Genomic DNA, 22041 nt, shown 5'->3' with positions numbered 1-22041 from the left:
GCAGAGCCAGCTAACTGGCTGCCTCATGGACTTTTCCACTTGGATGTTCCATAGCTACACTGTCTGTCTAGCAAAATACTAGAGGTCTCTTCCCACTACTTTGTCTCACTCCTCCCTATTTTATTCATTTGCTCAGCAAATCCTGCTGACTTTAGTTCAAATGTATCCCAAATCCATCCTGCCATCTCTCCATTCCCACAACTGCTGTGTGAACCAGTTCAGACCCTCATTTTATCTTACCTGGAAATGAAATCCATCTCCTAACTGGTCTCTCTGTCTCCAGTCTTCCTACTTCAAAAGATCATCTGTGTGGCCATAACCACACAGTATCTAAACCCAGGTATAGTTATACCACTTCCCTCCTTTAAAACAGTCAAAAATTCCCTATTGCTCAAGAATCCATGTTCTTAGACAGCTCAGAAGGCCTCTCACAGTCTGGCTCTAGCTTCCCTTTCTGGTCTTGTCTCTTATAAAACTAACCTCTTGCCCCAAACAGGCCCATATAAAATTCCCCACACCTCAATTAAGACCATACCTTCTCCTTTTACATAGATTGCTCTAGAATATTCTCCCCAGTTTCCTATTGATGGTGCTCCTTCACCTGAGAGTTCTTTCCCTGTATTCAGAGTTCAACCTATTTGTCACATCCTCTAAGAAGCCTTCCTGGAGCTTCCTAGGTAGCAGCAACCACCCTTTGGACCTTGCTTTCAAAGTACTTAGTCCATACATCTATTATAGTACTCACCTTGACTAGGTTATTTGTTTTGTTGTTGTTGATACTTTCAGAGCTTAATATGGTACCTGATGCATAGCAGCGGCTATATCAATGTTTGGTCTAAGAATGGACACCTATGTAGAATGTGCAGGGTCTAAGGTGCCACATGCCCTCACTTGTACTCTGTGCATGCAGCCCCCGTCCCTGGGTCCTGCCGATGGCCTCAGCCTACCTCACACCCATCTTCTGTGCAGTGGGCAGGGCAGGCTTCACTTTGTGAAAGAATCCCCTTGGGTGCTGGTTTCACAGGCATATTTACCCCACCTCTCTCTAAAAGGTTGATTTAGTTGTGATCAATGCATGCTGGGTGATTTAGATTTGTTCACAGAAGCTCAAGGGTGAGGATTGAAACTGAAGCTGAGGGAACCTTGTCTGTAGGAAGGGCTTGGGAATGGAGCTCATTTATATTCTGGGATTTAAGTGAGAAAAGACAGGACTCTTCACTGGACTTAAGTCTGTGGATGGGTCCATGCTGAGCACAAAGACAAATGAAAGGTATTTTCTAAGTTGTACTCAGCTTTTAGGATCTAGTTTAGATTTCTAAATTATGGGACATCTGAAAGCCTGCTGCTCAGCTCCTCATAACTAGGCCAGATTCTCCTCCCGTAAATCCAGGGACATCCCCAACAACGCTTTCCACTGAACGGGTTGTGGTGGATGGGAAAGTTTGTCGTCACCACCCCCCACCCTGCTGCCCCCCGCCCCCCCGCCCCCCGCCCCACCCCGCGCCCGATTAGACCGTAAGCTGGGCAAGGGCCGGGCTTGTGTTTATTTGTTCCAGTCTTCTCAAAACTCAGTCGATTATCTGGCTTCTAGTAGATGTTTCAGAAATAGTTGTTTAATTAAATTAAATGAAATTGTCCTCATTTTCTACCCCAGGAGACCAAGCCATTCAGTGTGTCTGCAGAATGAGCACTTAATTATTTAGAGACAAGTAATTTTAAACCATTTTCATCACATGGCACACGCTGACAAATTACTAAAATTCTGAGGTACATCAAAAAAAAATATATATATTTGCCGATCTGACAAAAAATAGGTATAATTTTTATTCATCCTTACCGGGCGGCTATTATGTTGGCTGTTGTCATTTTTTCTTTTTTAATTTGACAATCTAAAGGAAAAGAGGTCAGTGCCTTAGACTAAATAGTCAGCTATTGCATGTTTTAAAAATTCTTGCATCATAACGGTGGAAAATCGCTGCTATAGACTGCAAGAATGGACTTGTTGAGGACTTGCAGAGGCACGTGGAAGGGAGCTCTGCTAGTCCTTCCATCCCCATTATTGGGCAGATTCCCTGCGGCCTGTGGCCCCAGTGCAAGAGAAGCGAGGAGAAGCAATGGGATGAAACTCACAGGGGATTCACAAAGGCTTCGTGGAGAAGTGACGTGAGGATCGTGGAATCTGTAAGAGGAAGGGATGCGGGGAAGGAGCCAGTGCGATGAAAGGCTGAGAGGAGGGAAAGCGTAGGGTACGATCTGGAGCGAAAAAAGCAGAAAACATGCTGGGAGACAGCGGCTGAAAGCGGCTCCCACTTGGAGCGGGCCAAAAAGCGAAGACAGGGGTCCTGCTCTTTTCCGAGGGCCCGGCGGCCCGGCGGCCCGGCGGCCCGGGTGCGGAGAGAGGGCGAAGGGCGCCCCTCCTCCCACCCCACACGGACCGGTTCGGTGTCTTTGGCCTGGGTGGATGCTGGCGCCCTCCCCCGCCCACCGAGGGCTGGACCCACACCAGGGCCCCAGTCCCCACCCCGCCGCTCGTGTCCGCCCAGCCCTGGGTGAAGAGTTGGGGACTCGGGGTGGGATGAGTAAATCGTTGGCTGCGGGCCGCGCGGCGGGGCGGGAGCGCGCCAAGCCCTAGTGGTGCTCATTCGGCCTAGAGGCCCGGGGTCGTGCCCCGGCCGGGCGGGGCCGCACCGAGGGCGATAAAAGGGCCGCAGGGAGCCTGGCCGCCGTCTCCACTCCGGGCTGCAGCGCTCCTCGCGGGTGAGCGGGCGGCACTGGGGAGGGGGGACCCAGGACCTCCGGGCGGCGGGATGGCAGCGGCGGCGTGCGCATCCCCAACCAGGCCCAGCCTGACCTCCATCTCGTCCGGGGAACTGCGCAGCCTGTGGACGTGCGACTGCGAGATGGCCTTACTACCGGTGGCCCAGCTGCTGCGCCTGCTGCCCGCCGCCCTCCAGCTGCGCGGCGACCAGCTCACGGTGCTCGGGCCCGAAGAGCCAGCGGCCGCGCTCGGGGGCTTCAACGTCTTCGGCGACGGCCTCGTGCGCCTGGACGGCCAGCTCTGCCGCCTCAGTCGCTACATCAAGAGGTGAGTGCGCCTCCGCCCCCCGCCGCCCCGCGCCGCGGGGTCCCGGGAGTCCCCGCTGCCCTCCCCTCCTTGTTGCCGCACGTCTAGAGCATTCTCATTGCTGACGTCACCGGGGCCGCAAGCTCTCCCTCTTGGGCTTTTTTTTGCCCTTCCCCTTGATCTTTGCAGCTGCGCTAGAGGTCGCCCATGGGGGCATGTTGTGGTGGTGGTCGGGGGGGGGGGGCAGTTGGAGAGGAGCGTAGGGTGGGGAGCGCGTCACTGGCGGGTGATTTTCCCTTTCTGGGTCCTTAACTGGGTCAGATGAGCTCAGGCTGGGGACACACCCCTCGGGGCTGTTTACTGAGAACGCACATCCTGCCTTTAGATTGGGGGCGGGGGTGGATTGGGGGGAGAAGGCTCAATCTTGTGCACCAGGAGCTTTATCCATAGAGGAGACCCAGCGGAGAAGCGTGTAAAAATTCAAAGTGTCCCACTTTGGCCTCCCTTAGTGTTTCAAATAAATGAGTAAATAAACCACAGCTGAGAAGGGAACAAAAGCCCTATGTAGTCCAAAGCAGGGTCCTGTGAGTCTTCGTGGGGGCAAAAGTAAGTGCTGTGTGCGCGTGTGCCTGTGTCTTACATTTGTGCTGAGAACTGGCTGCCAGGAAACAGGCGAGTGCAGTCTAGAGCTTGATTCAGAGATGAGTAAGCCCGCCAGCTATTACAAAGCTGCTCCTCCTGGGAAAGACAGTGGGGCTGTGCCACCCTGTGGGTGAGATGGAGCCAAGGGGGGGCAAGCAAACAAAATGACTTTTAAAATGCCTTCTTTGGGCTGCATTTCCACACAGAAGAGAATGAAGGCTTTGAATGGCTGAAAAACCATTCCCTGACAAGAATTTCTCCCTTTCTTAGTGAACTGAAAATTCCAACCCATAAACAGGGATATGGGAGGAACTGAATTAGAAATCAGATTTGCAAAGATTTAAAAAGAAGTTAACCTTGTATTTGAGGACAGTATGAAAAATAAAAATGGCCAGAATTAATTGAAGATACAGGTTAGGCTTTTGATAGAGCCTGCTCCCCTAGTCTTAGCAAACATTGTTGCAAAATTTTGAATGATTTTGAAGGCTGGTTATTAAACTCTTGCTTGAACACCTCCTACATAAATGAAAAATTAAACAACAGTGAAACCCTGGCAGTTTAGAGTCCAGAATAAAAAATGATCAGGCCGCACGGACCAGGGTGCACACAATCAACAAGTACAAGATTCCTGTCTAAGCAATTGTGTGAGGGTTTCTGTAGCGTGGGAAAGAGTGAGGAGCACCTGAGAATAATTTGGGTGATGGAAGGGACCATCCATCTTCCTCTCAGGGACATCCTATGGCAGGGGCTTTTGTAACTGGGTATGCAGTCCTGAAGGATGACTGGGAGGGAACCTGGTGTGAATGGAGAGAACTTTCCAGAAAGAGAGGGAATACCGAGTTGTAGGTAGCAGTGAGAGGTTTGCTTTCATGGATCAGGAGGTGGATGTATAGTCAGAATTCGGACTTCCAAAGTTGCTGCTTCTCAGCTCTGCCAAATTTACCCAGGTTTCTTTGGCCTTAGGGCTGGCATACAACTTCCTCTCTCAAATTACTTGCTCCAAAGCCATTATTTATTCCATCTCTTCCTCCCTTCTTCCCTTCCTTCTCTCAGTAAGCTTTGGCCAGTTTTACTGCAGAATATTTTGCATAACTTCCTTTTTGCCTGTCTTGTTCTGACAGACTGTTAAAGATCACATGATCACCTGGGTCTATACCAGCCAGTGTGCATACTGAAGTGTTTCTAATAGGCTATGCCCAGGTCAATATTATTTCCAGGGTAGTGCTGGACACCAGTTTTGGCCAACATGGTATAATACTCTATTTCGGATTTCCCCAGGGTTGGACAGTTGTTGGCAAGGATGCCAGTTTCTGTTTGCCTCATCTGTCATCTTCGGAGTTGGCTTTACCCCTGCACGTACTTTCCACTCTTCATGAGTTGGGGTCTAGAACTAATGGATTCCAGTGACTTTTTCATGTTTGCAGCCACCACATCCCTGCCTGAGGTATCATGGCCCCCATCCAAGAGCCACCGAGAAGGTGGCTTAGGGTGGTGGGGTGGTCACGGAAGCAAAGTGATGGTTCTTAATCACTTGGACTGGAGAGTTTTGGGAAATTGTATGTAGACTTTCTCCCCAGAATCTTAGAGAAACACCCAATGTTGCTGACATTCAAGTGGTTTATGAGATAGCTGGATCCAGGTTAAGAATCCTAGCTCTGCTAATTACTTTTTTTCTATTGCACAAATATTTTTGGTGTGGGATAAGTCCACAGGGTAAGTAGGATTTCTTTTCAGGGCCCCAGAAGCATGCACTGTGGTTTTCACGAGGTCCTTTCCCAAGGAACCTGAAAGGTTAAGAGCTACTGACCCTGACATTCCTATGGTTCATTCAATGTACTCAGGTTTGTTTTCTGATACTTGAACATTTTTCTACATACATAGCTGCTCAGTAAACCTGAGGAAACCTAGGGTGGTGGGAGGTTTCCTGATGGGCCCCAGGGCTTTAATGCTCCTGAGAGCTTGCTTTAAAAATATTTGTCCTGCTTTGTGGGATTTACTGCAAAACCTTTACTATTATTTTTCTTTCAAGCCCTGGATTTCTCTCTGTGATACAAACAAAATCTGCTCAGGATACCAGGTGTAACTTGCCATTAGCTATCACACAGATGCCTTTTCCCTATAATGTAGCCTCTGAGTGAGGTATAATGGCAAACACTGGGCAAAGAGGAGCTATAATCCTTCCTTTTCAGTGTCCTCCTAGCATGAAAGAGGCCACTTGGGTAATGAAAATAAGCCCAACAATAATAACAGTGGCCACTAATGTTTGTTTGAGTACCAGGAATGGTGCAGAGTGTTTCACAGCTGTTATTTCATGAAAGCTGATGAAGTTGGCACTACTGCATCCCCTTTTTGCAGATGAAATTAGGATTCAGAGAGGTCAAGTACTGCACCTAAGTAGGATGCTGGGGAGCATGGAGCCAAGGCTCCTATGCAGCCTCATCTAACTATGAATATGCATGTTCAGCAAATTGCTTCGAACCTGTGATCATTCTGCCTTACTTATAGACAGCAGCAGCTTTCTCATGAGCTTCTTGAATCCATAAAAAGATAACTGAAATTATATCAGCCAGTACTCATCTTGTATAATCAGCCTAAAAGCAAAAGTAAGTCCTTCTGATTTTTGTAAAGCCACTGAAAGCAGAGAGGTGACCCGCCCCTGCCTGTGTCCCACCTGCTGTTAGAAGGGTTACAGTCAGACTTGCCTGGAGGGCAACGGCCAAGGGTACAGAGCGCAGGGGGTTGGAGGAGGAGATTCACGGAGGTAAAGGGAGGCCCCCGAGGCAGGGCTGGTACACAGTTAGATTTGTACTGGGGAAGCCTCACGCCCACCCCACAGTGGGAGGTTCTTGGGCTCCGTCTGGCAGCCCAGGTCCACCTCTCAGCAATGACCTTGACTGAGGCCAGGAGGTATGGGAGCAGTGACAGCTCCACATGCAGCAGGCAGCACAATCACTGTCGCCGCTGCTGCACTCAGTGGGCTTCTGTCCTGCCTTCTTGGCCAGTCCTTGGCCTTGGTCCCCGTGTCTGAGTCTTGGGTTTGGTGACCTGACCAGTTCAACATCCTCTTCACAGGACAGAGAATGATACTGAGAGGTAATTGCCATTCTGTGCTGAGCTGTGACTTTTATGAGAGTCAATCTGGAGAAAGCGTGGATGGGCAGGAGGGCCAGGACCAGATGGCCTTGATTGGAACCTGAGTTCTGTGCTTACTGGCTCAGTGACTTGGGAAAGCTACTTTATCTCCATGATTCAGTTTCTTCAGCTGCAAAATGGGAATGATAATTCATCATCCTCATAGGGTTGCTGTTCAGAATGAAAATTCATAAAGTCCTTAAACTAATTATTGGTGCATATTGATTACTTGACAAATGTTAGCTTTTATATTATTATTATTATTAAGAAGTCCCCAAAGCCAAGTCCTTCACCCATATTTAATCTTTTAGCCACTACACGGGGCACCTTTTGTTAGCTAGATTTTACAGGTGAGGAAATAGATCTTGGCAAGGTTAAAAGTCAGAGACAGAAACCAAATCCAGATCTGATGATTGAAAAGCCATGAGCCTTTTTGCTGCCTTCCCTCCTGCCTTCCTTCCTTGGGAGCCTTGCTCTGAACTTCCAGACACACTCTAGTCTACTTCTTGCTTTCAGCTCGCCTGGTCCTTGCCACATGCCTACCTGGAGGCCTGGATGCAACCATCTCATTTCCCCCAAGGCCTGTGACTCTTCCTCTCTCCTGCTTTGCCCACACATTGGCGGGATGTTGGGCCTGACAGAAGGATCACTCTTCCAGTGGCTGTCTCAGCCCCATAAAGGTTCTAACTCCAGGCCCCTCCTGCTTTGCTCCTTCGTATTTAAATAACTGGGACATAAACCTGTGGAGAGTGGACTGAATGCAGAGAACTGTGCATTCCTCCACCATTTGTGTGTTTGAGCAATTTAACTAGTTTGTAAGCCTCTGAGTGGGAGCAATCGTGTCTTACGCCAATGTTTCCCAAACTTTAAGTAAGCATTTCAGCCTCCCGGGGGATGATGTGAACAGATGTTCCAATGGAATAAACCTGGAGATGGGCCTGAGAATCTGCAGTTTCACAAGCTCCCATGTGATACCAGTGTTGCTGGTCCAAAGGTCACACTTTAAGCAACAGGGTCTTATACAGCTATCATTTTATACTGAAATGGTGCATCTTCTTATCCGTCTCCTCCGTGGACTCTATGCTTCTTGAAAGCAAGACTATTTCCTTTCTCCTCTATGTCCCCAGTGCCTAGCACATTGGTGGTGCTTAGCAAATGTTTATTGCATCAATGAATGAATGCTTATGTGCACTATCACAGTGTTTCACTGCACTGTGCCACAATAATTGATGGCTAAATGACTAAATGAATGAACAACTGTGGGTATTCCTGATTTTCAGCACAGAAAACATAGTGATAAATGTAAATTTTTTTGCTTAATTTCACTAGAACAGGAACAGAAGAAGAAAACTGTATAAGAACTTAGGTGAGGCTCTACATAAGGCTATCACCTTAACACTAGAAACACAGGAAGGCTGTCCTGTGTGCTCCCAAGGGCAGAAGGTCCCTGAAAGCTTTTGTTAGTGTTACCATAAAGGATTATGAACTTTTAGGCAATTGTTGGGCCTTCTACACAAGGACTATTTCAGCACATGTTTCTCTTTTTCTCTTCTCCTCTCTCCATATTTTTAAAATGAACACACACACCCTCAGATGGAAACCATAGGTTTGAATTCCCATTCACCTTTGAGCAGTAAGTTGTTAGAGAGCCAAGGGAAATTGGGAGCAGCTTTTAGATCATGCTGCAGATGATGTGAACCCTGAAGGCACTCCAGAAAAAGGGATGTGTCTTAGGAGGTGGGTGGTCCTGATTCACTAGAAGCAAAAATACTATGTTCTTTTCTGGCCTCACGTTTCAGATACTGCTTTCATTAAGCTGTTCTCTTTAGCTTTCCAAAAGGAAAAGATGAGAACAGAAATTGGAGCAAGAAAGCAGAATGTCTTGCTCGTTTATTTTTCAGGTACTCAGAGTGTCCTCCTTTCCTGGTAATACAGATGAAGCCAGCCCTGGTTGCATGTCAGAAGCTCACAGAACTTCATTCACCCTGTGGACAGCAGAGCTGGCCAGGATTACAGATATTAATCTTGTTTGTTGAGCATCTACTATGGGCCCAAGTACATATGTCAACACTATTTGCATTACACTGAGTCATCAAACAGAAGGCAACACTGTTGTATCCCTCTTCAGATGAGGGCACAGGCACAGAAAGGGTTACACAAAACCCTCGGTCACACCCAGTCTAACTCACTCAAGGTCACAGTGGGCTGTGGCTGTGGGACTGAGTTCATACAGGCAGTCAGTTAGGTCATGAATTAGATCTTTCCATTTTGAATCACTGTGCTATCCATCCAGTGTTCTGCCTTTCAGTCTTTGGATTGGAGCCAAGTGTAGTAAGTTTCAGCCAGCATTTGGGGGGTGATGTGGTAAAAGCCACAAAGAGATGAGAGTTTGAAGGAACCATCTTCAGCTGTTTGCTTTTCCTCCCCAATGATAACATCAGCAAATATAATAAGTATCCAGTACACAAAAGTGATATTTACATTAGCAATTCAGAAATGTGCATGGCTCAAGATGAAATAACTAGTCCCTAGTACAGTCTAATAAGGCTCCTCCTTAACTACACGGTCCTCAATCTTTTATTTTGGTGACTTATATATCCAGATTTTATAACAGTGAATCCAAAAGAATACTCACATTTCTTTATTTCACTGGAATTCAGAGGTGTTTAACAACTGGACCATAACTGGGAAACTGGGCACAGAAGATGTGAGGAGGTAGTTCTTATTTGTGACCTGGTCTGGTAGGTAGGGGTCTTGCCACCATCTCTTATCCGTGAGTTCTGTTATCGGAGCTCTCATATATGCAGCGTTTCTGCACATCTGAGGTATAAGGATAACTGACATGCTCTGCTGTGACTTTTACAAGCCCATTAGCATCCTAAAAATGCCTCTAAATCATCAAAGGAAGATTAAATTATGTTGAGCATAGTTTTATTATTCAGGGGATCTTATCAAATTCAGACTGTAAAAGAAAAGGATGACTCAGGTGTAGGCGCCCCATTCAAGTCAGTGTGTGGCTATCCAGAGCCCCCCGCCAGTCCCCTTTTCTGAGCACCCCAAATAGCAGTCCTGTGAGCCCCAGAGCATTCCAGAAAGCCTTCCACAGAATTCCGGAGCAAACTGGTTATTTTCATACCCAGTGATCATTTCTCAGTTGCATTTTTTTATCTTTTTCCTACTGATGGCACCTCAAATTGGATGTCAATCAATTGTATAGGCAGAGGCAAGTATTGCCATTTGTGTCATCAGAATAACCATCAAAACTATGGATTTTCTGGCTACGCTGGAGAATGACAATCAGACCATGGATGCTGAGAGAGCAGAGGAGTCGCTTTGAGGAACATATTACATGCTTCAGTGACTATAAATCAACTCTGTGATAAACAGGCAGGGGGAAAGGCTGTGAAAATCCACCTTGGATGGCTCACAGGTAGCACCTGACTTTTGCCCTGGCATCACACATCTATATTTTTGCCTTTTAGCCCACTCAGTCTTGTCCTTTTCTCCTATTGCTATGAGAGTTCCCTACCCCGCTTTCTCCTCTGCATCTTTCCTCTCGCCGCCCTCCCCGTCACACATACCCTCAACCACAGGCCTCACTGGCCTCTCCTCTTCCCAGGCCACTCTTGCCTGTCAGGCCAGGTCCTTGGCAGCTGAATAGATGGATGGCAGAGGGTGCGAGAGAGCCCTGGGGCAACCCGGTACCGCCACCCTCTTCTCCACCCCTACTGCCTAGGCCCTGAGCTCCTCAGATGTGATAAGGCCCCTGTGAATACCTACCTGATATCCACAGCCTTAGCTAATCGAGGAATGTGGTCAAATGAGTGAGAGCGAGAGAACCAGCAATGATGGCCCCTTTCTCTTTCCTTCTCCTTTGTCTCCTTTCTCTATTACCTTTTGACAGTCAATTGAGACAAAGAAAAGCAGGAAAATTCTGTCTCTGCTGATATGGTACACAAGTGTCTCTCTCCTTCAGTTGCCTCATCTCATCCCATTCTCCTTCCACACTGTTCTGTCCCAGTGAAGGTGAGGGCAGGGGAGGGACAGAGAAAGGGTTACACAAAACCCTCGGTCACACCCAGTCTGACCCTTTATTGCTCCCTAGGTCTCCCAACCCTTCTCTACTCCCACCCTTTTCTCCCCTACTCCTGCCCTCCTCACCAACACCCCTGAACATCAACACCCCCTTTCCTCCCTGATGCCTCCCAGCCACCTGACCACCACCTGTGCCTATGGGTTGGGAGGTGGAGACTGTGTTAAAAGCTTGGTAAATTAGAAGGCAGAAAGTATTTTAGAGCATCTCTCAGGGGTCAGGTTTTAAAACCTCTCAAAATCAGGCCTGACAAGCCCATAAAAAAGATAATGACACATGTTTCTAAGAAACCATAAGCAGAAGCTGTGTTTTTCTTGAGGGGTAGGTATTCTCCCATGTGCTCTTGACCCATGTCAGGGTCCGGGTCTTGCGCTCTGGCCCCTCTAAGTGGGTTGTGGGATGTGGGCAAGGGGAGGGAGGCTGTGAGGACTTTGGCACCACAGCTCCCTGATGCTGGGAGCTCTCCAGGACTGTGATTTTCATGTCAGACACTGAAGGACAACAAGCCAGAGAGAAACACTGGAGATGTCTCTGCCTTTGACTAGGTGTCAGAAGCAGACATGGTGCAGTGTAGCAAGAGCAGCCCATGCTGTTGCTAGGCCGGCCATTCATTTGGTGCACAAATCCCCACAGATGGGCTGTCCGTGGACCCAGCTCCATAGGGAAGAGGGACTGTGGCAATGCGTCCTCCAGCCGGCTGGACTGGATGCCATTTAGACTGCCTATGTCTATGTGGCATTGAGCTTGGGTTTGGTTAGCAAATTAGCCATCTTCTTGGTGGAAACTGATTTACATTTGGATCAGCCTTTTTTTTTTTTTTTTTTATCAACAATGTGGGTAGAGGCATAGAAAGACAGCTTGGAAAGTTTGTAGAGTACGGAAAGAAAGCTGACATACTAGATGACAGAGTCAAAATGTAAAAGCTCCTCCCAGGTTCGAATAATGAATGAAAACCAAGGGAGCTCAATTAATATAGGGCCCTGGGCAGAAGTCCACCATTAGTAGTTTTTCTTTAATTATACAAGCTCAGGATCAGGAAAATGTGAAATTAGTTCATATGAGTATTGGTTTATGTGTAATCTGTGGAGGGGGCTGGGTTTATTTTGGAATTAGAGAAGGGAAGAAGGGAGAAGGAAAGGAAAATTGTAGATCCACTGGTAATATGGGTGACTGAACTGGGGAAGACCCAGCTAATTCCACTTACTGAGTGTAATTTGTTCTCAGTCCAGACAGATACCGAACTCTGGTGGCTTCAAATGAACTCTTATAGCCCCAGAAATAGATGGTACTGGTTATCATCTGAGAGCCAAGCATTGGTGTCAGGCCACCCCAAGGACCACAACCACCTTTGGGTTACACGGTCATCCCAGGCTGACCTGGAGAGAGAGAGAGCTTTATTTATATGATACAAAATATGGTTGTCTCTGCAAGGACATTTTTAGGGGACTTCTCAAAAGGGACTATGGATGTGGCAGGCACCTGTCGAGACATCCCCTTCCTCAGATGGGCCGGTACATTACATTTGCAATTATCTCTGCTTTTTTTGTAGATATGTGGAACTGACCAACTACTGTGATTATAAAGACTACAGGGAAATGATATTGAGTAAACCGATGCTGTTCTTTATTAATGTAGAGGCCAGAAAAGACACCTCAAAAGGTCAGTATTGAAGTATTTTGGTTTGATTGTGCCTTGCTGGGACTTTCCACTTAGGCATGCTGATGACATAGAAATTGGGTGTGGAGGTGGCAGGGTGGGTGTACGCTTATGACAAGGCTGGAGAGAGAAGCCTGCTGTGTCAGGCCATCTGAAGCATAGCACAAGCCTAAAGATTAAACCCTACATGAGCCTGGGGCAGTAGCCATCTGTCTTTGAGTTTCCTTTCATGCTTCCTATCAAGGCAGAAAGTGATTTGACATTCTGAGCCTGCAAAGGTTGCAAAAATGCCTGAAGATGATGGTATGGGACACTGTCTGCCATGCATGAGACACTTCGGCGTTCCAGGTCTGTTCTGACATCAGCTGACACATAGCCCTGCAGGGCTTGTCTTTCGGATGGGAACATTTGTAGCAGGAAAGTAGGTAGTGTCAATAATTCTGCTGGGACCAACGCAGGCAAACTAGGATGTGTGGTCACCCTACCTAGGAGGTACTGAGACTGTTTCCATTTTATAGATGAGAAAACTAAGATAAAATAAGTACCTGTAGATGCTTTTATGTCACATGCAGTTATATTAGAATTTCTATTTTAGAAATGTCTCTTTATGGTTTCTTTTAAGAAATCAGACTGACTGTTAACAACTACATTAACTCAAATTCTGTATGGACATAATGATAGAAAAAGAATTTCTGAAACTTACTTCTAAATAACATTCTTAAAGTGAGTCCAAGGTAATAAGAAAGGATCTACAAATTCCAAAGAAACTTACTTAAACATTCAGTCTCGTCCAGGTTTCTGGAGCCGATTCTCTGCTCATGTCAATCAGAGTCATTCAGATATTCTGCTCACTTCATAATTCAAAGTCGGGGGTGGGGTGGGGGCCAGGAATGGAACACAGAGGAACTAGCAACGCTCATTAGAACATCTGAGCCCTTGATATTATTTGGCTTGATGATGGTCAGGAATCCAGAGAGTTCTCTAGGGATATGATTCACAGATGTAATAGTATTTCAAATTTCCTGATATTTAGATTGTATAGAATTGAACAGAATTGGATTTAAGAGATTACCAAAAGAACAAACCAAGGCAAACAACAAAAACCCAACTGTGCCAGGACACAGGCATGGTATGATTTTGGTAACCAGAGGGACCGTGTCCTCCCACTGGGGATTACTGGGTATGGAGGAGCGTGCATCTCAAATTGCCTTGACCTTTGGGGCTCTAGGCCAGCCCTTTGGCAGAGTGAAAGCCAGACCCTGGGGCGGGAGGTGCTGGGGGACAGGAGGCATGGGGCAGCCTTCTTCCCTGGACTTGGCTGATTTTTTGCTTTGCAAATGAAGACATGTTGGTGACAGCAAGGCGGTGGCATGAAAACTGGCTGGCCTGCGTTTCTCACTTAGCTCTCTGTGCTGCATACAGGGGCAGAGGCTCAGTTCTCACCTCTGATAGTGATGGGACGGAACTTCCAACTTCCAATTTCCCAGACAAGGGTAACAAAGTGCAGCCTTGGGGTCCTGCTTCCTTCACATATGTAAAAAATCTCAGACATGCTTCTAGAAATCTGGTGAGGAAGGCTAAAAATGAATAAAATCTTCAAGTAAGGTGGGAATTACTGCTTTGTCACACATGCATACTTCTCTTTGAATTCTGTTTCCAAACTTTTAGAAAGAACATATGCCTTCCTTGTGAACACAAGGCACCCCAAGATAAGAAGACAGATAGAGCAAGGGATGGACATGGTCATTTCCTCAGTGATTGGAGAAAGCTACCGGCTCCAGGTAAGTGCTAGCCTGTCTGAATCCAGGATGGCGAGCAAACACAGATGGTTCCAAGCACTTCACATAGGGCTGAGTCCTGAGAGCTCAACTCTAAATTAGCTGTATCCAGACACAGATGTTTGCTGTTGCTTTATCATCACTACCAATAAAATGGGTGGAGTTTCTAGCAACTTATTAGAAATGGGATAATGAGTGTCAACTTCACTAAGCACTTCAAGGTCTGTAAGGGTAATATGATACAAATGCATAGGTCTGTTTTGAAAAAGTGAAGGCAACTGTTGAAAAGTATCTGTCAGAATGAAAGAGAAACAAGGGGTGTGACATTTTGGACATTTAGGCAATTATTTCTGTAATATAATCTTGAAATAACATAGAATTCTAGGATATAACATCCTCATATGCATGAAATTCATCAAATGTTTCTGTCTTTTTCAGTTTGATTTTCAAGAGGCAGTGAAGAATTTTTTCCCTTTGGGAAATGAGGTGGTTAATGGAGAAAATTTGAGCTTCGCCTATGAGTTCAAAGCTGACGCATTATTTGATTTCTTCTATTGGCTTGGGCTCAGCAATTCCACTGTACAGGTGCATGGAAAAGTGCTGAATTTGTCAAGTTCAAGTCCAGAAAAGAAGGAAACAATTAAACTATTTCTGGAAAAAATGAGTGAACCATTGATCCGAAGGAGCAGTTTCTCTGACCGAAAATTCAGTGTAACTTCCAGAGGTATTAAAAATTATTAAATTATTAAAAATATTAAAAATTCTCATAGTTAAATAAAAGGGTAGCATAGTACAACAAGAGAGGAGAGCCAATGAATGGAAAAGATAAGGTCTCTTGATAAGGGGGAAATATATCACATTATTCAGAAAGTAAAAAGTGAGACTGCCAAAAAGGAATATAGTGGCTTTTCCTTTTAGGCTCCTTAAAGTTTTCTGACATAAAAGCTACATTGTGCAGCATACCCAGAAAATAATTTCAAAATATATTATTAATTTAAATACATATTAATGTTCATTTGAATTTTATTAACATTTATATAAATATTCTGAAAGAATTATGCTTCCCTGATGTGCATGTTCTCAGCAACAGAATGTGAAACAGAAATGTCAGCTGGAAGAGGTGCCTACATGGTTAATCGCTATCAATTTTATGCCAATAAAAAAATTGGCAGGGTTCTCCAGAGTTTGTAAGACCACGAAATAACTCTCGAGAATATTTCACTGAACAACCTGCATATTACGTTAGTGCATTCTGGGAGGCTTGTCAGACTGGTGCACAGGGCCGACAGCACCCACCTGTCACATCCTCTCTGAGCCTGTTCTCTCCACCCTGTGCCAGCTGGGCTGGAAAGCAACTTCCTTGAATCAGGACTTCTGCTGCCAATTCCAACAAGCAAACAAACAAACAAACAAACAACAAAAAACACCAGTCTCTATGAACCAACAGTTCTCAAAGAGTTCAAATGTAAAATACAGAGTATTTAATGACAGTTGCTTTCTTTTAATGTTTATAGCAAAAATGTTTACTCTAGCTATTTCTTACCTTGGATGTAGCCCATCTGTCTCTCCCTCTCTCTCCCTCCTCAGCGCCTTCCCTCTTTCCCCCTCTTCCCTCTCTCCTCCCTATATCTGTTTCTCCCTTTTCTCCTTCCTTCTTTTCTCCTTTCCTACCCTCTCTTCTTCTCCCCTTCTCTCCCTTCCTCTCCCCCTCTCACTCCCTCACTCCATGATGCTTTAGCTCTCTCTGTCTGGATGTTCCTTACAAAGATACCTCTGCACTCTGCTCCACTGCAGCCATGCTGAGGCGGGGCGGGGCATGTTATACACTGATCTTTTGGGGGAAGATGCGCTGGTTGTGGTAGTCCTGGATGCCTGGTCCTTCCTGTGTCATCCCTCCAGCCTCACCCACTGAGCATAGCAGCCTGGGCAGAGTTTTGCTATTTCACTATTGCTCACCTTCTGTTCTGTGACTGCTCAGGGTGTCCACTGCTATCCTGGGGACAATGGGGACATGTGAAGTTGGGCGGTGCTTCCTTAAAATTAACTCTGAGCCAGCCCTGGGGCCACTTCCACTCCAGAGCAGTGAGGCAGCATTCCTCCAGGCTGACCAGAGTCATTATGCTTGGCAGAGGTCACAGCCAAGATGCACCAGTGTCCCTGGCAGGCGTATGCAGCCTGGCCTCCACTGGCCCAGCTTGGGTTGATCAGTTAGTCCAGCTGTACCTCCTTCTCAAAACCCGACCTTTGTCCTGGGCTGTCCCAGTTGTGGGCCTATTATCATCAGTGAGAAAGTGTTTGTGAAACTCACTGCAAATCTATTCCAGCCTGGAAAAGCAAATGACGCCTCACATCCTTCTGGCAAACCAAATGCCTCCCATTCCTATTGAGGTTTTGAGCATTTTTGCGGAGGCCAGAGTTCTCTCTTCAGTATTGAAATGGTTTGTTGTCTTTTGTGAGTTCTAAAGGCACTGTGGGTTTGCTTCTCTTTTCCAGTGATGGTAAACAGATGGTAAATGCCTGGGTTATGTCTTTCAGGTTCAATAGATGAAGTTTTTAACTGCAGTCTGTCACCAAGATCATCTTTGATGGAGCCTCTTTTGGCAGAACTACCGTTTCCAAGGGTTCTGGAATCTGAAGAGACACCTAACCAGTTTGTCTGATTGGACTGGACCTGTTCTTATTCCTCCTACACTCCAGACTGACCAAAGGTTGAGGGGAGCTGGGAGGTGGGAGGAGGTGGGAGGCGGGCCTTCCACCTGCTGGTCCACCTTCTGCTCCTTGGAGTGCTCCTCTCCCTGTTCTATGGGTACTGCCTCAGTAGGCCCCACGCAACTGATTTCAGGGTGGGAGAGGCCTGGCCACATGGCTAGGGTAGCCTCTCCTTTGCACACTTCTCCAAAGAGGTAGAGCGACTGGCAGGGCCCTGAGTGCTTCATGTGGGATGTTGGCACCCTGGGAGTTTCCCTGGCAGCTTCTTCAGGACCAGTCTGACTTGGGCGTTGACCATGATGCTTCATAAATTGGGGTTAGGCCCTCTGCTTGGGACACCCTTGTCTGAACCTGAACTCAAGCCACCCTGGGTTGAGTTTAGGTCCCCTGGCCTAAAATCTGAACTCCGTTGACCTCCCTCTTAACAAAGTGTCCTGTGTAGAAAGAGGCCAGGGGATGTGCAGACATTCACAGGAGGAGGATCATGATCATGGCAGTGTCCTCTTTATTGAAAGCACATTGTGTCAGTTGTGTATTTTTTTTACTTTTTTATTGAATTTATTGGGGTGACATTGGTTAATAAAATTATATAGGTTTCCGGGTTACAATTCTACAGTACATCATCTGTATGTTGTATTGTGTGTTCACTACCCCAAGTCAAGTCTCCTTCCATCACAATTTATTCCCCCTGTACCATCTGGGTATTTCAAATAAGCTTTTAGCAACCCTAACACTAAAAGCAAAATAGAAAAAAGCTATACAACATTACCACAATACATTGATACATCAATGCATTTTTCTCCTCATAGCTACAGTGGAACTCTTTGAAAAGAAAAAAAAAACTCATCTATATATAAAATTTGCATGAATAAATAACTGTATATGCTTATAATGAGGAAGATTTCTGGGTCTTGAGTATAATTTTTATATGCTTTAAAAAAATTTCCTGTATTTCAATAGCACTACTGATTGTCTTTTATATTTGAAATATTATGTATTACCTTTGTGCAATTCAATTTTTCTTATCATTCAACATAGAATTGATTAAAATTTGTAACCAAGTATGAGTGTCATCTTTCCATTGTGTTTTGTATATTTCCCTGCTATTTTGCTGAATTACAAGGACAATTGTGGTTTTCACAGATACTTTCCAGAGCCTTTTGAAGAGCTGGACTTGGAGAAAAGAAACAAAATTTGATATGATCTTTCAGAAAAGAGAATGCTTGTTAGTAATAGAAGAGGATAAACAGTTGTTATTCAACTTGGTGCCAAATGAGGAGTAGTAACAATAAAATAAGTTTTATACAAGCATAAACCAACTTTGGGTGGCTATCAAATATTGAATACTTTCCAAAGGAAATAGAAACTATTTACAAAAATTGACAAAGAAGGTTTTTTGAGAGTATCTGAGTTAAGAAAACCCATCAGTAAGCACTCCAGAAATGAACTAAAGGTCTGGAAGTTACCTTTTATCAGGTAACTTGTCAACTATGAGCCAAATTCATTCAGCCATTCAATATTCACTTAGCAAAATTTTATCAATTGTTTATAAGGAAATAGACACTGTCCTAATGCATTTTATTAGCAAATGTTACAGAGAAGTGATATTGGACAATCTTTAAAATTGGATCTTCCTGGACTTGGGTGTGAATGGACAAATTCAGATATTTTAAGGTCAATAGAGCCCTCGCTGATGTGGCCCAGTGGACTGAGCGCTGGCCTGCAAACCAAAGGGTCCCCGGTTCGATTCCCAGTACAGGGCACATGCCTGGGCTGCAGGCCAGGTTCCCCCAGCAGGGGGCACACGAAATGCAACCACACATTAATGTTTCTCTCCCTCCTTTTCTTCTTCTCTTCCCCTCTCTAAACATAACTAAAATCTTTAAAAAAAAAAAGAATATGCAAAAAAAAATCTATAGAAATCTATAGGACAACAGTGACCTAAGCAATTCATCCATTCAATTAATTAATTCACTCATTCATTCATGCAATGCATATGATTGAGTACCTACTACGTGAGGTTCACTGAGGTGGATGCTGGCATATGAAAGTACCCAAAGCATGGCCTTAGTTTTCCAGAAGCTTCCAGTCTAGTGACAGAACACAGGTCAGGTATACAAGATATCAAGAACAACAAAATAAGTGCTATGAGAGAAGTTCCAAAAGAAAGATATCTATGGTGCTTATGATCCAGTTTTGGAGATGAAATTAATTATGTATAACTATAAAACTTAGTTTTAAAACAAATCTGTAAGGATTGATTTATCAAACTGGCTGATTTGGCTAAGGTCTCAGTGAAGGGGTCACCTTGGAGACTATTAATTTATTCCAACGAGAATGCAAACCTGGACATTATCTACAGAATGAGAGAGTTTTCTCCTCATTATCTCATGGTGAAAGTTTGATTTTTGGCTAAAGGATAACATTGTCCAATGTGATTGCCTACCTTAATTGTCAACTCAAATGTCTTTTTATTGTTTCAAATACTCAATATATTATCAAAGAGCAAAGTTATGTCCCTACTTAAGAAATTAAAAAGAATGTGCATCCATTTCTAAAGGGAGTTTCTAAAGAATTTTTAAAATGCTTTAAGCAATGGCAGTATCATAGAATAAATTACTACTTTTACAGATGAGTACATTCATTTAGATGGATAAATGCTGGTGTAGCAGATTTAAAATGAGTGTTCACACATGATGTTCACCACTTGAATAAACTTGTAAGAAATTAACAGTATAAGGCATTGGTAATTACCCAATGGCTGGCCTGGCCAGCTTACTTTTTAAGAGTTCAGAGATGAGAAAAATACAAGAATCCAACAGAACAGGATGGCCCAGGAGAGGTGACGTTTATACACGACTAACATGGTTGTGATAGAATCAACAGCCTATACTTGCTGTTATGGATTTATTTGGATAAAATGCAAGTTTAGTGAGTGAGAATCAGAATTTAGAATTTTCTGCATTAAATTGGAGTGTTCCAATAAAACAGAGAATATTATAGAATTTTTTTTCAGATTTTTAAATAAAAGGATAGCAGTAATTCTTGGACTACTTCACCATAGCCCTTCTTAGTGGCAGGTAAGAACTAGATGACCTCAGGAACACCTGAGTCTGTGACGGTTAATTTTATCGGTCCACTTGACTGGGCCATAGTAGTCAAACATTATTCTGGATGTTTCTATGAGGGTTCTTTTGGAATGAGATTAACCTTTCAATCAGCCCACTTTGGGTGAAGCAGATTGCCCTCCACAATGTAAGTAGACCTCTCCCACCAGCTGAAGTCCTGAATAGAACAAGAGACTGACCCTCCCCTGACCAAAAGTAAATTCTGCAGACAGATTTCATACTTGAGCTTCAACATCAGCACTGCGCTGGACCTCTGCGGCTTTTGGACTTGCCAGGCTATGCAGCTGTATGAGCCAATTTCTTAAATCTCTCTCTTGGTTCTGTTTCTCCAGAGAACCCTGAATAATAGAAGCCATCACAAAAATTCACAAAATGTTTTCAGAGTTAATCAGCTAAAATAAAGAAGAAAAAGTAATATATTATTTTTTATATGAAGATATTCAAAGCACTGCATACTACATAGTAATAGAAGTATGTGCAAATATAACAACCAAGCCAGAAAAACTTCACTCAGGACATTCATATCCAGAATATGTGGGCATCACTGTAAGATTGTCTGTGACCTCTTCTGGGCTTTCGGAAGCAGCCACCTGCCAAGCCCTTTAAATATCCTACATCAGCTCTCTCTTTAAATTTTCTCAGCAACTCTTTCTGTTCTCCCTCTCATCAGGAGACAACCTGGCCTCATATGACCTGGAGCAGAGCTTCTTAAACTTGAATGAGCAAAAGAAACTCTTGGAAGTCTCGTGAAGCTGCAGATCTGATTCCCTAGGTCTGGGTGGGGCCCGAGCCTCTGCCTGTCTAACGAGCCCCCTGTTGATGCCCAGGCTGCTGGTCGTGGGAAAAGGCTCTAGATTTGTTCATCTCAAACTCTGTGAGTCACCTGTGATCTTGTTAGACAAGCAGAATCTCAGGCCCCAGCTGACTTACTGAATGGGGATCCGCGGGGCCCCGTCTATTCCCTGCGGTGTCCAGTTCTCTCTCCCCACTCCTTTCCCTTGGCCTAGAACTTGCTGACTCTTCTCTTCCATTAAGTAATAATGTAATAACTCTTTACCTGACCCACTCCCTTTCTGCATCTGGAGACTTCTTCTTCACAGACAAAACTGGGTTGTTCTATACTTGCAGTCTATCCTCCCCTCCATAATCCACCCATCTTTACTATTTTACATTATGTTTTTCTGTGTCCATGCATATTTTTGCATGTGTATGTGTGTGCAGAAAGAAAATTTACTGTGGTCATTTAAACTGGAAACAACCAATCAAGAAATAACCCATTCGATACAGCTTCTCCATTGTTTTTAATCGCAAGTCTGTAAAAGGCATGTTAGTGACCCAGATGTCTTTATTTCTGAATGATTAACTTATTTTGGCAGGTCATATGGACACTTACTTCTCTTGCTCCTAGAAAAAGGGGCCAGGGTGTACTTAAATTTATGACTTGACCCCTTCACTCTGGTTGCTTAACCCACTCCAGTCAATTCTCATATTTGAACTCCCCAGCCTGGCCTGCAGGGCCTCCACCCCAGCTGCCTCTCAGCTTCTCCTCACTCTTTACAATCTGGCAGTGCCATGCCACTTAGGGTCTCTGGAATATTTGGCTGTTCCATGCCTCCTGGGTCCCTGCTTGGCATCCGGCACCTTTCCTCTTGCCCCGGCTGCCTCCCAGACATATGGGAGAACTCAGTGCAGACATTTCCTTTTCTAGAACAACCTCCCCAAGCTCCCATGATACCCAGGGCACTGCCCTTAATGTCATTGAGCAGCTCAGTTCCAGTGCACAGTCAGTGTCTGCAGAGGGAAAGGAGAAAGGAAAAAAATTCTACTTTATCATTGAAA

General features: G+C 45.0%; 1 protein-coding gene across 1 annotated transcript; it reads left to right on the top strand.

The window, feature by feature from the left end:
- The first annotated feature begins 2726 nt into the window (after positions 1–2726).
- MEDAG (mesenteric estrogen dependent adipogenesis) lies at positions 2727–18101 on the top strand. The gene is made up of 5 exons (XM_054577108.1): positions 2727–3085; positions 12481–12590; positions 14256–14368; positions 14804–15089; positions 16901–18101. The coding sequence occupies exons 1-5, from the start codon at positions 2808–2810 to the stop codon at positions 17023–17025; spliced, it is 912 nt and encodes a 303-aa protein (XP_054433083.1). The 5' UTR covers positions 2727–2807; the 3' UTR covers positions 17026–18101.
- The last annotated feature ends 3940 nt before the right edge of the window (positions 18102–22041 follow it).

Source organism: Pteronotus mesoamericanus, unplaced genomic scaffold (genome assembly GCF_021234165.1).
Source record: "Pteronotus mesoamericanus isolate MK-2021 breed Mesoamerican mustached bat unplaced genomic scaffold, CSHL_Meso_final contig_41, whole genome shotgun sequence".
Lineage (NCBI taxonomy): Eukaryota > Metazoa > Chordata > Mammalia > Chiroptera > Mormoopidae > Pteronotus > Pteronotus mesoamericanus.
Note: the sequence above shows the minus strand (reverse complement) of the source record. Positions and strands in the feature narration are given on the sequence as shown.